Source organism: Stegostoma tigrinum, chromosome 1, assembly GCF_030684315.1.
Source record: "Stegostoma tigrinum isolate sSteTig4 chromosome 1, sSteTig4.hap1, whole genome shotgun sequence".
NCBI classification, from domain to species: Eukaryota; Metazoa; Chordata; class Chondrichthyes; order Orectolobiformes; family Stegostomatidae; genus Stegostoma; species Stegostoma tigrinum.
Genome location: NC_081354.1, coordinates 38,708,685 through 38,722,836, shown reverse-complemented (window position 1 = coordinate 38,722,836; position 14,152 = coordinate 38,708,685). Strand labels below are relative to the sequence as shown.

Sequence of the window (14,152 nt, the reverse complement as noted above, 5' to 3'; positions counted from 1 at the left end):
TTCTTGGTCAGTGACTTCCAAGTTGGTGAATAAATTTAAATAGAAGCAAGCACATTTTAAGTTGCATGTTCGGTTTCATCATTCAACTTGTAGCAATCAAATTGAAATACTAATCACAGCTTCTCCTTTCAGTTGATTAAACGTTGCTTTTAATTTTAAGCATAAAAGGCACAGCAGACATATCAAATATGAAACTATATTGGTTATGAGCCCCCTTGTCTTTGGCCTTGACTTTCGCTGTGCGGTCAGTTATGCAGAGAATGCTGAATTCCAGGCTCCACGAATCCAACCTTTCATAACTCATCCTTTTCAGTTTGGGAGGATGAACTGGATTGAAATTGGGTCTAGGCAACCCTGAAAAACCTGGTGAAAACACTGACAGAAAACCTGCTTTAAGGACTGTAAAGACCATGTTCAAAATTCAAAGAAAAAGAATGAAAATAAAACATTCTTCAACTCCCACATTCTCCACTGTCCCCCCACCCCCGCTTCCTACATATTCCCCATGCCACCTTATGCCTGGTTCCCCAACTTCCCATTGCCCTTCATATCCCCATTACATCTTTCCATCCCTCATGCCAACCCTTTGTTCCAAATACTGTTATTTCTCCACTTCACCAACCATGTCACCATAGCTGGTATCTTCTAGTACTCATACACACTACAGGCAACATTCTATTACTTAAGAGAAAACAAAAATTGTTGGAAAAGCTCAGCAGGTCTGGCAGCATCTCTAAAGAAATCAGAGTTAGCGTTTTGGATTGAGTGACCTTTCCTCAGAACCGTTTTGAGCTTTTCCAGCAATTTCTATTTTTGGTTGATTTACACCAGCCACAGTTCTTTCGGGTTTTTGTTACTTAAAATTGAATATTGCAGTCTGCACTCAATTGAGAAGAGCACTGTCATTCAGAAAGATGTATTTTGATGCTTCTTTGATAGATTTCTCTGCTCCAAGAGGTTTGTGCACTTTTTAGGAACAACCTTCTCTTTATCAACAATCCTGGGGGTACCTTCCCTCTCCAGCGAATCCTGAATATGGTGCTTGGAGGCAGAACTTGTGATCTCTGATTGCTTCTGCTGTTTTCATACAACTGAAACGCTGTCCATTTTTTTGGAAAAAAAAATTTGGACTTTTGTTTAGTTTGTGTAGCTCTTATGAGCTTTTAGACAAAAGACAGGTGAAAAAAGCTTGAAACATCATGTTTAAAAGTTTTTATCTCAACATCAGATATGCTGATCTTGGACCACATCTGTCAGCTAAGGCAGGTTTTCTCCTTGGCTAATGTCATTGGCGTGTATCTAATCAGTGCCAGTGTACTTGTCGTGACCCACCAACAATTGCTAGCTGTTTTGTTCAGCTGTTCATGACAGTTTTTGACTAGCAGTGTGACAACTGCTTCGTTTCCCCTCTCACATTTGGATCTGCCATGTCCACTACTGTTGCAATTAGTTTATTGCCTCCCAATTGCTCCCTTTCCTGAGTCCTCTGCTACATTTAATACCTCATAATGCTTCAGTTTCCAGCTTTAGTCTGTTGAGCTCCATCCTGCTCCCTCTGAAACTTGGCATCTCGTTCTCCAATCCGGCAGATACACTTCCTTCTCCTTTTTGTTTCTCCTCAAGTCTACACCATGTTTGTTGTAAGCAGCTGCCCAGGCACGAATTGGCATCATGATATTTTAACTATATTTCAGCAGACCTTTGACAAGATCCCACAAGGGAAACTGGTTTATAAACACAGGAACCTTGGGATGCTTCTCCACAGATCCCCAAAGTCATAGGACATGTTAATAGGGTAGTTAAGAAGGCATTCTAGACACTTGCCTTTATCAGCTGTTGCATAGATTTTAAGAACAGGGAGGTCACGCTGAAGCTGCACGGAACATTGATTAGGCCACAGCTGAAGTACCCCAAACAGATTAACTACGAGGAAGATTTGCAGTATTATATACACACAACAATGGAAGTCCTTCAAGATGCCTTCTCTTGAAGGCATTGTAGCCGTACAATGTACTCTTGCTTCCCAAAGAAAGTTTAACTATTTACAGTTAGCCTATGAGAACTTGTGATTGTGATTTTGCCTGAAATTGCTGTTGATTTGCCTACAGGCATCAGTGATATTACCTATCATTCCTGTTAGTATTGTCAAATTTTTCTTTCATGCCCTGTAATTCCAATTTTGCCTTAAGCGCTTCTAACTCATTTTTACACTATGAACTCCTCTAATTTTATCAATATAATTTCTCTTTCATAATCTGTTCTGTTAATTGCCTGACGTCCTTCAGCATTTCTTCTCTTTGACTTTTTTGTGAGCCTGAACCTTTCTATTGATGCTTCATTTTCTGCAGGTCTGTCATTTCTCCTGAGCTCAAGCCAATGTTTTTGCAGTTGTTCCTGCTGAGAGTGATCTGTGTGTACCTGCTTCATGCTGCACATCTTCCTGTGTACCAGCAATATCGCCCTTGCTGTTTTCCATCTCTTTCAATTCTTCATTCATCTTTGTGACACAAGCTGAGTATCCCCTAAAGATGTCGTTTCGGAGATGGACTCTCAAGTTTGGACTTACCTTGAGCTAGTTTCAGCTTTTCCCTCTTGACCCTCCACAGTGGAGAGCTGAGAATTTAGCTCCATTAATTCAGAAGAAAGTGAAGTGTTTTAGTACTCCTTCCTTATTCAATTCTGCGAATGTTTCTTGAGTAATCTTCAGTTTTTGTTGTCTCTGTTAGACTGACTACATGGATTGTGACTAACACAAGTTTATGGTATGTGGATATATCTGCAATTGCTGCCACATCTAGGCATTATTATTTCCCTAAGTAGACTTCAGCACTATTGATCCTTTGTATGGAATTGATGAACTGTTGAATGAAGTAAGGTTTGCATTTCGTAGGTGTCATTGCTTCCCATGTCAGCAGGTAATACTTTTATAGAATTTGCAAAGAGTATATTGGCACTTGCTACTGTATCAATCTTAGTCAACACACAGACACGATGGATAGTGTGATGGCTTAGATGTTTTCAACAAGATTTACAGTTTGGCACACTGACAGAATTTGACAATGTACATGTCAGGACAATCACTTCATGTATATGCCTTTGGGATGTTATATATCTTTATCACAACTTGGAAATGCACCATATGAGTGGTCTGTTTGAATCAGTGCAGTGTTCTTTTTAGCAGCATCAGGACAATTTTTATAATAGGAAATAGAATATTGGCAGAAAGCTTAAAAAGTACCTTATGCCTATCTTCAGAAAAAGAAATGAGAATTCTCCTGAAATAGTTGAGATCCAAGGATCTAGAGAGAATAAGGAAATAAAAGAAATTAGTATTGGAGGAATTAATAGGATTGAAAGTTGACAAGTCCTAAGACTGTATAACCTTTGTTGAAAGAGATAGCTACATAGATAGTCGATTCTTTAATCATCTTCAAAAGTTCTTTAATTCTGAAGTGGTACCTGCAGTTTGAAAGGTTGGAAATTTAACCCCATCTTTTAAAAAAGGAGGAAGAGAGAAAACAGGAAACCACAAACACATTAGCTCAATATCAGTAGTAGGGAAAACACTAGAATCTATTGTAAAGAATGTAGTTACTTGGACATTTCAAAAGTAATTATCTGATTTGGTAGAGTCAACATGGGTTTATGAAGGGTTAATCAAGGAGAATTGATGTGGGGGGTTCAGTGGATATGAATCTGAACTTTCAATGCCAGGTTACCATTTTATTGCTTATTCCTAATTACTTAGAGTACAAGTAATGTTGCTGTAGTTCTGGATTCACATGTAGGCCAGACCAGATAAGGATGGGAATTTCCTTCCCTAAAGTACATTAGTGAATCAAATCTGTGTTTTTCTGACAACCGATAATGGTTTCATGGTCATCATCAGATTCTTATTTCGCGGTTTCCTTTGAAAATGAATTCAAATTCCACTCTGCCGATGGGGGTTGAGGGAGGGGGTGTGCATTCGAACCCAGGTCCACAGAACATTCCCTGGGTCTTTGGGTTTACATTCCAGTGATTAATACCACTAGACCACCCTACATTAAATGTCAGCACACAGGTGCAACTAGCAAATCAGAATGGAAACAGATAATCTTTTATCACAAGAGGATTTGCATGCAGGAGCAAAGAAGTTTTGCTTCAGTTGTATTGAACTCTAGTTAGACTGCACCTGGTGAACTATGCATTTCTAGTCTCCTTGCCTGAGGAAGTGTATCACTTCCTATACAGGAATTGCAGCATAGGCTCACCAGAATGATTGAGACGATGGGATTATGAGAGATTGAGAAGACTGGGCCTGTATTCTGTAAAGTTTGGAAGGACGCAGGGTGAGACTTAGAAAATTTCTAAAGGGTTCGATAGAGCAGATGAAGAAAGGATGTTTTCCCTGAATGACAGGTCTGACCTGGGGGACTCAATCTATGAATAAAAGACAAGACTGAAATCATTCAGAGTGGGTGATGATTCTTTTGGAACTCTTCTACCCTAGTGGAGGCTCAGTCATGAAGTAAATTCGAGGCAAAGATTGGTAACCCAAAATCTATCAATGACATCAAAGGTTATGGCAATAATGTAAGGATATGGTATGAGAGAGGTGATTAGTAATGATATAGAACAGCAGATCAGGTTTGATCGGCTGAATGGTTTACTCCTGTTCCTGTGTTACTATTATTTCTTATAAGAGCATTGCCAGCCTAGCTGGTACAAAGTTATTGCAGCACACTTCACCCTGGCAATATGGAAGTGTTCTTGTGAAATTTTAAGATGGAAGCAGTTCACGTTTAGATGAGATATACAGAGGACTTTGGAAGTGTGGGTTCTGCGTGTAGCATGATGTTGATGGAGGAAGTTTGTATCATTCTCAGTTCATCACTATGATCACAATTTATTATTTAGAATTAGCTGAACAAAGTAAGTGTATGAGATGCAGATCTTCAAACTCATTAACATAATCAGTCTGCTGAGCAGTGTATTGCACATCCCTGAAGCAGGTGGGACTTGAACCTGGGCACCCTGGTCCAGGGCAGAGACATTACCATTGTGCACACAAGAGCCAAGTTGAAATTTTATTGAAGGTGTTTATTTAAGTACATTCAGATGAATTGCATTATTCAAGTAATGTACCACATATTTTCTATTGCTTTGATTTCTTTCAATTTGTAGCATTCTGTATTTAATGATGTTTCATATTGCTATAATTGCATTGAAAAAATATGCAGAGTGGTGAATTTTTATATTGAAAAAGTTTGCAATTTTAGTCTTGTTTGTATTTTGCCAACGTTCCAGTGTAACTTTTTCATATCTGGTGTATGATTTTGGAAAATTCTTACATTCAACATAAAGTATCAGACAATTTTTCAAATCTGCCTGAACCTTTAAATTTGACATGGTAGGTTCAAAATTCTTATTCCGTTATTACTTCCTATTTCAAGGGGTCAACATGGAGCGGTTTGTAGATGAAGCTGATGTGGTGATAGTAGGTGGAGGACCTGCTGGTCTATGTGCAGCAATCCACCTTAAACAGTTGGCCGAAAGACATGATAAGGAAGTACGAGTGTGTTTGGTGGAGAAAGCTGCGCAGATAGGTGGACATATCCTATCAGGGGCTTGCCTGGATCCAAAAGCTCTCATTGAGTTGTTTCCAGATTGGAAAGACAGAGGGGTAAGTAAATAGTTTTAAGTTGAATGTAAGCTTTTTATTCCCCCACAACAATTTAAGTGGAAAAAATAATACAGTATGGAATCCAAATAACCACATAATCTGCTTTACTAAAAATGTTAAAGATATTTTTGCAACCTACCATGGGTAATGATGGGAGTGTTACAGTTCTGCTTTGGCTGTAGTAACAGTATTCTTTACTGATAAAATGATTCTGACAAGAGAGAAAGTAATTTGCAATTGTGTGGTATTTTAAGTTGGATACCCATGGTGGCAGCCCATTCTTCAAACTTTGTTAGCAATCCTATTATAGAAACCATCGGCACAAAATCCTGGCTGAATACTGTATTCCAGTACTGAATCCACACTCTCCAGTGGTATAAAAATTAGCATTATTTTGAAGATCAGGTGATTTATCCCAGTTGTCGTAGCCTGTATTTATTTTTCAGTATTTTAAGAAAGGTTGAACAAGTACCCTTGCTATAAGTATTGATATGCAACGGTTTTTATTTAATTTACTAGATATTCACGTGTAGTGTAACATAAAAATACATTTTAACCACTGTGAACTATATACAATCTTTAATAAATATATTTAGCTAATGCCTCTGCTGTACAAGGCTGGCGATTGCTGGAATACTTATCTAATTTGTAGCAGTGGAATTCCATTGCGGAATCCATAGGTATATGCAATCCAAACAGCTGGTGGCATTTTAACATTTTTGTGTGTTTGTAAATTAAAATCAACTTTCTGTAGCATACTGTAGTTTCACATCATAGTTGATCAGCTGGATCTAGGAATTAATATAGAAACAGAAATGAATTTTGTACATTTTTCTACATTAAAGTTGAGTTTAAATTTCTAGTCAACAGTCCAGCATGTTGTTAAGTCAATGTAAACATATTTTGACATTCAAGTTCAAAATGTTTCTAAACCTGAATTTAATCAATTTATAAGAATATTATTTTTAGAATTGAATAAAAACTTGTTTTTATGTGCTGTTTCATAATTTTGTAAATATGTACACCACAGGCTCCACTACATACGCCAGTGAAGGAAGATGCATTTAGTATTTTAACAGAGAAATACAGAATTCCAGTTCCACTGTTACCAGGTATAGTAAATATATTTTATTTGTAGGTACTTTGTTTGTCAATTCAAAGTAGGGAATTTTTAATTTGTGTAGCTTGTGTGGTGAATTGCAACAATGATTACCCCTCAGTGAAATATTCTGCAACACCTTGAAAAGATTATGTTCTGTTGACAGGGCTAATACAGTTAAAACATTGCTTCACATATTATTTTCAATGCGTTCATTTATCCAACTTTTCTTGTGTAAAATTCTACAATGTCTCCTGTTTCTGGTTTCTGTGCAGGTCTTCCCATGAGGAACCATGGAAATTACATTGTACGTTTAGGACACTTGGTTAGATGGTTAAGTGAACAGGCAGAAGAACTTGGTGTGGAATTGTACCCAGGGTACGCAGCCTCTGAGGTAAATAATGTTTTTTAAACTATATAGTTGTTATACAGCTGTTCATAGATTTGATTTTGCTAGTTGGAATATATTAATATCCCAATATCATAAATGTGCATTCATCCCATGAAATGTTGGAGTTCTGTGTTGTAACTTCTCAGAAAGACTGGTTTAATGGAAAGTTTTCCCAATTGACCATTCCATCTTCCCAAAGGTGCTGTGAAAGTAAATGATACAGCCTACATCCACTTCCTTGATTTGCCATTTTTACATTGCTCTTCTATCATTGTCTTACCTAATTAATATACAGAAAATCCCCATTTAACATTACCTAGCTTAACATTATTTGTTCTTTTGGGATTTTTTTTTGTTTTGCATGCCACTTTCATTTGAGCATCATTTACGATTGTTGGTATCAGTCGCAATCACAAGTCAACTTTCATTAAGGTACTACATCGCCTGCATCCCAGATACACACACTCTTTTTTTTCTTCTAACCCTGGGTATGGGTCCTTGCCTCATTCTTGACCTGGTTGCTTCCTGGCCTTCTCCCCCTGCTTATTCCATCAGGCCTTGTCTGATCTTGCCTGGCCTTGCCTCATAGCTTGTTCAACTGTATTGTTGTTTTGCCCCGGCCCTGAACTTGGTTTCCAGCTGTTGGTTTGCCCCAGTGTTGCATCCCACTACCTGTGATTACCTATAGGGCTCCTGTCTGGTTTTCCCATTGCTTCTGGCTCCACTCTCGGATCTTCACATTCCACCTGAAGTTGTGGGCTCCTTCAGCATCCAGTTGCACTGACCAACATCAGACCCTAGATGGAGCCTTGTAAAACTAACTACTGTATAGTATTAATTATTTTTAATTTTTGAATTTATTATATTTTGTTTAACAACAATGTAGGCATTTTGCCATTGGTACTATGTTTCAGTATAACGTAGCGGTATAATGTTTTTAGTTTTTGTCTGCTAAGGAAGGCACTATGGAACTTGACTCCAGTTTTAACATGTGATTCACTCATTCTGATTTGAATCATTAGTCTTTTCTCTTAAAGTCACAATCTTCACGAGTGCAACCCAGACTTCAGGTCTCTCTCTGTAATATAATTTATTTCAAAAGTTGGAACACTCTTTATTGATTCTTAATAGTATTGTTCAAGATATTGTTTACCAGTATTGATTCTGGTTGGATTTGCTTTTGCCGTCAGGTGGGCTAGATTAGTCAATCCATAACTAGATATGCACAAAACACCTATAAGAATGCACTGATAAATGAGAATAAATCAAAGCATATAATTTGCACAAAATCTTTATCATTGCTGCAGGATAACCTCATAACAAATTGTATTATGAGTCAGAGATAATGGGAACTGCAGATGCTGGAGAATTCCAAGATAATAAAATGTGAGGCTGGATGAACCCAGCAGGCCGAGCAGCATCTCAGGAGCACAAAAGCTGACGTTTCGGGCCTAGACCCTTCATCAGAGAGGGGGATGGGGAGAGGGAACTGGAATAAATGGGGAGAGAGGGGGAGGCGGACCGAAGATGGAGAGTAAAGAAGATAGGTGGGGAGGTAGGGAGGGGATAGGTCAGTCCAGGGAAGACGGACAGGTCAAGGAGGTGGGATGAGGTTAGTAGGTAGCTGGGGGTGCGGCTTGGGGTGGGAGGAAGAGATGGGTGAGAGGAAGAACCGGTTAGGGAGGCAGAGACAGGTTGGACTGGTTTTAGGATGCAGTGGGTGGGGGGGGAAGAGCTGGGCTGGTTGTGTGGTGCAGTGGGGGGAGGGGACGAACTGGGCTGGTTTAGGGATGCAGTAGGGGAAGGGGAGATTTTGAAACCGGTGAAGTCCACATTGATACCATATGGCTGCAGGGTTCCCAGGCGGAATATGAGTTGCTGTTCCTGCAACCTTCGGGTGGCATCATTGTGGCAGTGCTTCCCCTACTGCATCCCTAAACCAGCCCAGTTCGTCCCCTCCCCCCACTGCACCACACAACCAGCCCAGCTCTTCCCCCCCCACCCACTGCATCCCAAAACCAGTCCAACCTGTCTCTGCCTCCCTAACCGGTTCTTCCTCTCACCCATCCCTTCCTCCCACCCCAAGCCGCACCCTCAGCTACCTACTAACCTCATCCCACCTCCTTGACCTGTCCGTCTTCCCTGGACTGACCTATCCCCTCCCTACCTCCCCACCTACACTCCCTCCACCTATCTTTTTTACTCTCCATCTTCGGTCCGCCTCCCCCTCTCTCCCTATTTATTCCAGTTCCCTCTCCCCATCCCCCTCTCTGATGAAGGGTCTAGGCCCGAAACGTCAGCTTTTGTGCTCCTGAGATGCTGCTTGGCCTGCTGTGTTCATCCAGCCTCACATTGTATTATGAGTCATTAGGGTAGGGGAGTCCTAAGCTAGAGCGCATAGGTTTAAGGTGAGAGGGGTAAACTTTCCTAAAGAAAAACCGATGGGAATTGTTATCGCACAGAAAGTGGTGCATGTGTGGTACAAGCTGCCAGATGAAGTGGTGAAGACAGGTACAATTATATTAAAAAGACATCTGGACGAGTCTATGAATGGGAATGGTTTAGAGGGATATGGGCCAAATGCTGGAAATGGGACTGGGTCAGATTAGGATGAGTGATCAGCGCTGATGAATCTATTTCCATGCTATATGACTCTGACTATTTACTGATCTATGTAGAGTCTACATTCTATTGCGCTTGCCACAGTGTTTTGAACCCATATATCCCACAAAGGACTGTGAGTCGACTCTTAATAACATCATGAAATGATCTTTATTGGTTATAATACTATTAATATTATAATAATGGTTATGCTCCAAACTAACAATTAATACAATAAAAACTGGAAGAACTGTGGAAGCTGTAAATCAGGAACAAAAACAGAAGTTGCTGAAAGATCAGCAGTTCTAGCAGCATCTGTGAAGAAAACATCAGAGTTAATGTTTTGAGTCCGGTGACCCTTCCTCAGAACCCGATAATACGATAAATCTGACAATTAATATTGTAACTCTGTTAGTATCTTGTGCTTTAAGTTAACTTGGAATGATCAAATGTCACTACACTGGACCTTGGCCTTCATCCATGTGGTGATGGTCATCTGGTCTTCCTCTCCTGGCAGTCCCGGGGGGCATCATCCAGTAGTTGCTCTCAAGTTACCGCTCCCAAGGGTGTTGTTGCGGTGATTCTTATCCTTGGAAACTTCCACAGCCCTTTTGATCCATTGATGGGAATCAATCCTTACAATCAGGAATCGATTACCCTGATTGGGTCCGATCAACCAGGCAGTGCCGTGCGGATGGAGGGGTAGTCTTTGGTCCTCCATTTCTGAAAGTGTCAGGGGCATTAAATCAGGCAGGCTTCCCAGATAAGTGTGAGAGTTGTCCCTTTGTTCCGGAAATAGATCAATGTTTCCTGATGTCCTGGAAAATAGGCTTAGTCAGTTATGTATTTTGCTGTCTGCAGCTGCAACCTACCCGTCTGGGTCTGAAGCTTGTTTATTTCAGTATCTTTGCATTGATACTTTGGCCAATGCTTGGCTTGATTTCCCAGCATGTCTGGTGTACTATCCAATTCTGCCATTTTGAGTGGTCTGTCCAGCTACAATACTACTTGCCAAAGAAATTCAAATGCCAGTGAGAATAATTTCTAAATATTTGCCAATCTTCACACATTTGTAGTGTCTCTGCTATTTTATGTATTGCTGATTTAAAACATCTTACTTAGAAAATGCAATATTTTGTGAACAATCCAGATTTTGTTCCATGAAGATGGGAGTATTAAAGGGATTTCTACCAACGATGTTGGCATTCATAAGGATGGTTCTCCAAAGGTATGGTTTTTGAATTAAATGATTTTTAACGCTACTTGTCAAAAGGTGAATATAAATATATCCTTTCAAAGGTTTTTATTTTACATTAGATGCAACTAATTCTTTTTAATTTGTTCTTGCAACATGCACATCTTGTAAAAGCTCTATTTTTCTTCTTGCCTGTTACTAGTTTCCCTGAGTAACCTGTTGTTGTGACCTGAAAAAGAGACATGTTGCCTAAGCATTTTATCTTGCACTCAACAGGACAATTCGCAAGAATACGATTTTGAGGGGAAATCCTCCAGAAATTATGCTGACAACCAAGGCAATAAAACCATAAGACATAGGAGTGGAAGTAAGGCCATTCAGCCCATCGAGTCCACTCTGCCATTTAATCATGGCTCCTGGGCTTTTCAAATCCACTTCCCTGCACTCTCCCCGTAGCCCTTGATTCGTTGTGAGATCAAGAATTTATCAATCTCCGCCTTGCAGACATTTAATGTCCTGGCCTCCACTGCACTCTGTGGCAATGAATTCCACAGGCCCACCACTCTCTGGCTGAAGAAATGCCTCCTCACTTCTGTTTTAAATTTACCCCCTCTAATTCTAAGGCTGTGCCCACGGGCCCTAGTCTCCCTGCCTAACAAAAACATCTTCCCAACGTCCACCCTTTCTAAGCCATACATTCTTCTAAGTTTCTATTAGATCTCCCCTCAACATTCTAAACTCTAATGAATACAATCCCAGGATCCTCAGCCGTTCACTGTACATTAAACCTACCATTCCAGGGCTCATCCGTGTGAATCTCCGCTGGACACGCTCCAGGGCCAGTATGTCCTTCCTGAGGTGTGGGGCCCAAAATTGGACACAGTATTCTAAATGGGGCCTAACTAGAGCTTTATAAAGTCTCGGAAGCACATCAATGCTTTTATATTCCAACTCCCTTGAGATAAACGACAACATTACATTCGCTTTCTTAATCACGGACTCTACCTGCAAGTTAACCTTTAGAGAATCCTGGACCAACACTCCCAGATCCCTTTGTACTTCTGCTTTACGAATTTCCTCACCGTTCAGAAAATAGTCCATGTCTGTATTCTTTTTCCAAAGTGCAAAACCTCACATTTGCTCACGTTGAATTTCATCAGCCATTTCCTGGACCGCTCTCCTAAACTGTCTAAATCTTTCTGAAGCCTCCCCACCTCCTCAGTACTACCTGCCTGTCCACCTATCTTTGTACCATTGGCAAACTTCACCAGAATGCCCCCAGTCCCTTCATCCAGATCATTAATATATTAAGTGAACAGCTGTGGCCCCAACACTGAACCCTGTGGGACACCACTTGTCACCAGTTGCCATTCCTAAAAAGAGCCTTTTATCCCAACTCTCTGCCTTCTGTCAGACAGCCAATCCTCAATCCAAACCAGTAGCTCACCTCGAACACCATGGGCCCTCACCTTACTCAGCAGCCTCCCGTGAGGCACCTTATCAAAGGTCTTTTGGAGGTCTAGATAGATAACATCCACTGGGTTTCCCTGGTCTAACCTACTTGTTACCTCTTCAAAGAACTCTTAACAGGTTTGTCAGGCACGACCTCCATTTACTAAATCCATGCTGACTTGTTCTAACCCAACCCTAAATTTTGGATTATTTAGGTTCATAATGTGATGCTCCTGTGCGTATTAGAGACTATGTATATCAATACACACAAACTATTCTATGTTTATAGACAGAACATGATCATGCACTGCCTCTCTATCAACTCAAAAGAATAGGTGGCAGCTGTCCCATACTTCATATCTCAATGTCTCGACAATTCAGAGTCAACATGACTGGTTTTAAAATGTTAGCAAAGACTGGGTGTTAACTGTTGATCTATTTTTATGGATACATTCTCAATGGCTCTGTCTCTACCAATCATAGACAACTTTCCAACCAATCTGTGCTCTCTTATGCAGCCTAATGTTGAGTTTCCCTTTTAATTGGTATTCTGAGTAAATTTTACTGAAGAGTGCAAATTGAAAAGCTTTGACAAAATGTTTTTCTTTCAGCAGTACGTTATGATTTGTAACTTGAAAGTGATATTCAGTTATGAATAATGTATAGCCTGGATGTGTTGGTATTGATATGAGCTCATCGTTCTTTGTCGTCTTGGCGGGAAAGGTTGGTATGGTTGAGAACAACCGTTGAAGTTAGCATGATAAATTGCGGTAGCAGATAGAACATTTAGTGATAGTGGTGAAGAGGATGAATACTGAGTTCAACTACTGAAGTGCCTATTTTTAGTCCTAGACTGCATTGGTTCAAGTGTGTCACTGCCACCACCTTTTCAAGGCAACTACTAACAGCAGTAAGGAAGATGGTGTTTTAATACCATCTGCCATATTCCAAAAACCAATTTTAAAAAAGTTGAATTTTGCACAAAGAGTTGGTTTTTAAATTCATTCCGTAAAGGTAGTGAGCCAAGCAGTGAATTCAGCTTCTGAGTACTAGTGCAGCAACACATGTCCAGAGAAGTGCTGCATATTCTAACCCACTCCCAATTTGAGGCTTGTAGAATATTGAGAGACTTTGAGGTGTCAAGAAGAGAACTACTCATTAGAGTGAGAAGCCAGGCTTTTGCAGCTACATTTTATTTATTATGTCTAGTCCAGATAAGGTTTCATATAAGTGATGTGACACTCAGGATATGAACAGTTTGGAGCTTGCTGATCATAGAGTCCCTACAGTGTGGAAACAGGCCCTTTGGCCCAACAAGCCCATGCTGACCCTCATAACATTCCACCCAGAGCCATCCACCTAATCTACACATCCCTGAACACAATGGGCAATTTAACATGGCCAATCCACCTAGCCTGCATATCTTTGGACTGTGGGATGAAGCTGGAGCGCCCAGAGAAAACCCACGCCACAGACACTGGGAGAATGTGCAAACTCCACACAGACTTCCACCCTTGGGTGACTTCTAACCTGGGTTCCTGGCGCTGTGAGGTAGTAGTGCTAAAAACTGTGCCACCACTTTTTTTTGAATAAAATCCACACTCAACCGTGGTACATGGTATCAGGAGGCAACAATTAATTTGATCGTGGTTGATTGAAACCCCTTTACCTTAACTGAATAAAATTCAATCTCTGTTTGAAATTTTCAGTTGATACAGCATCTACAACTTTTAGTGATGAATGAGTTCC

At 40.3% G+C, this 14,152-nt stretch overlaps 1 protein-coding gene across 3 annotated transcripts in view; it reads left to right on the top strand.

Annotated features, from left to right (window-relative positions):
- etfdh (electron transfer flavoprotein dehydrogenase) overlaps positions 1–14,152 on the top strand; it is a 49,571-nt gene that overhangs the window by 18,077 nt on the left and 17,342 nt on the right. For all 3 annotated transcript variants that reach the window (XM_059644802.1, XM_048540253.2, XM_048540262.2), the window contains exons 3-6: positions 5,436–5,665; positions 6,696–6,777; positions 7,040–7,158; positions 10,907–10,984. In XM_059644802.1, coding sequence (XP_059500785.1) covers positions 5,436–5,665; positions 6,696–6,777; positions 7,040–7,158; positions 10,907–10,984 — 509 coding nt within the window. The remainder of the gene's footprint in view (positions 1–5,435; positions 5,666–6,695; positions 6,778–7,039; positions 7,159–10,906; positions 10,985–14,152) is intronic.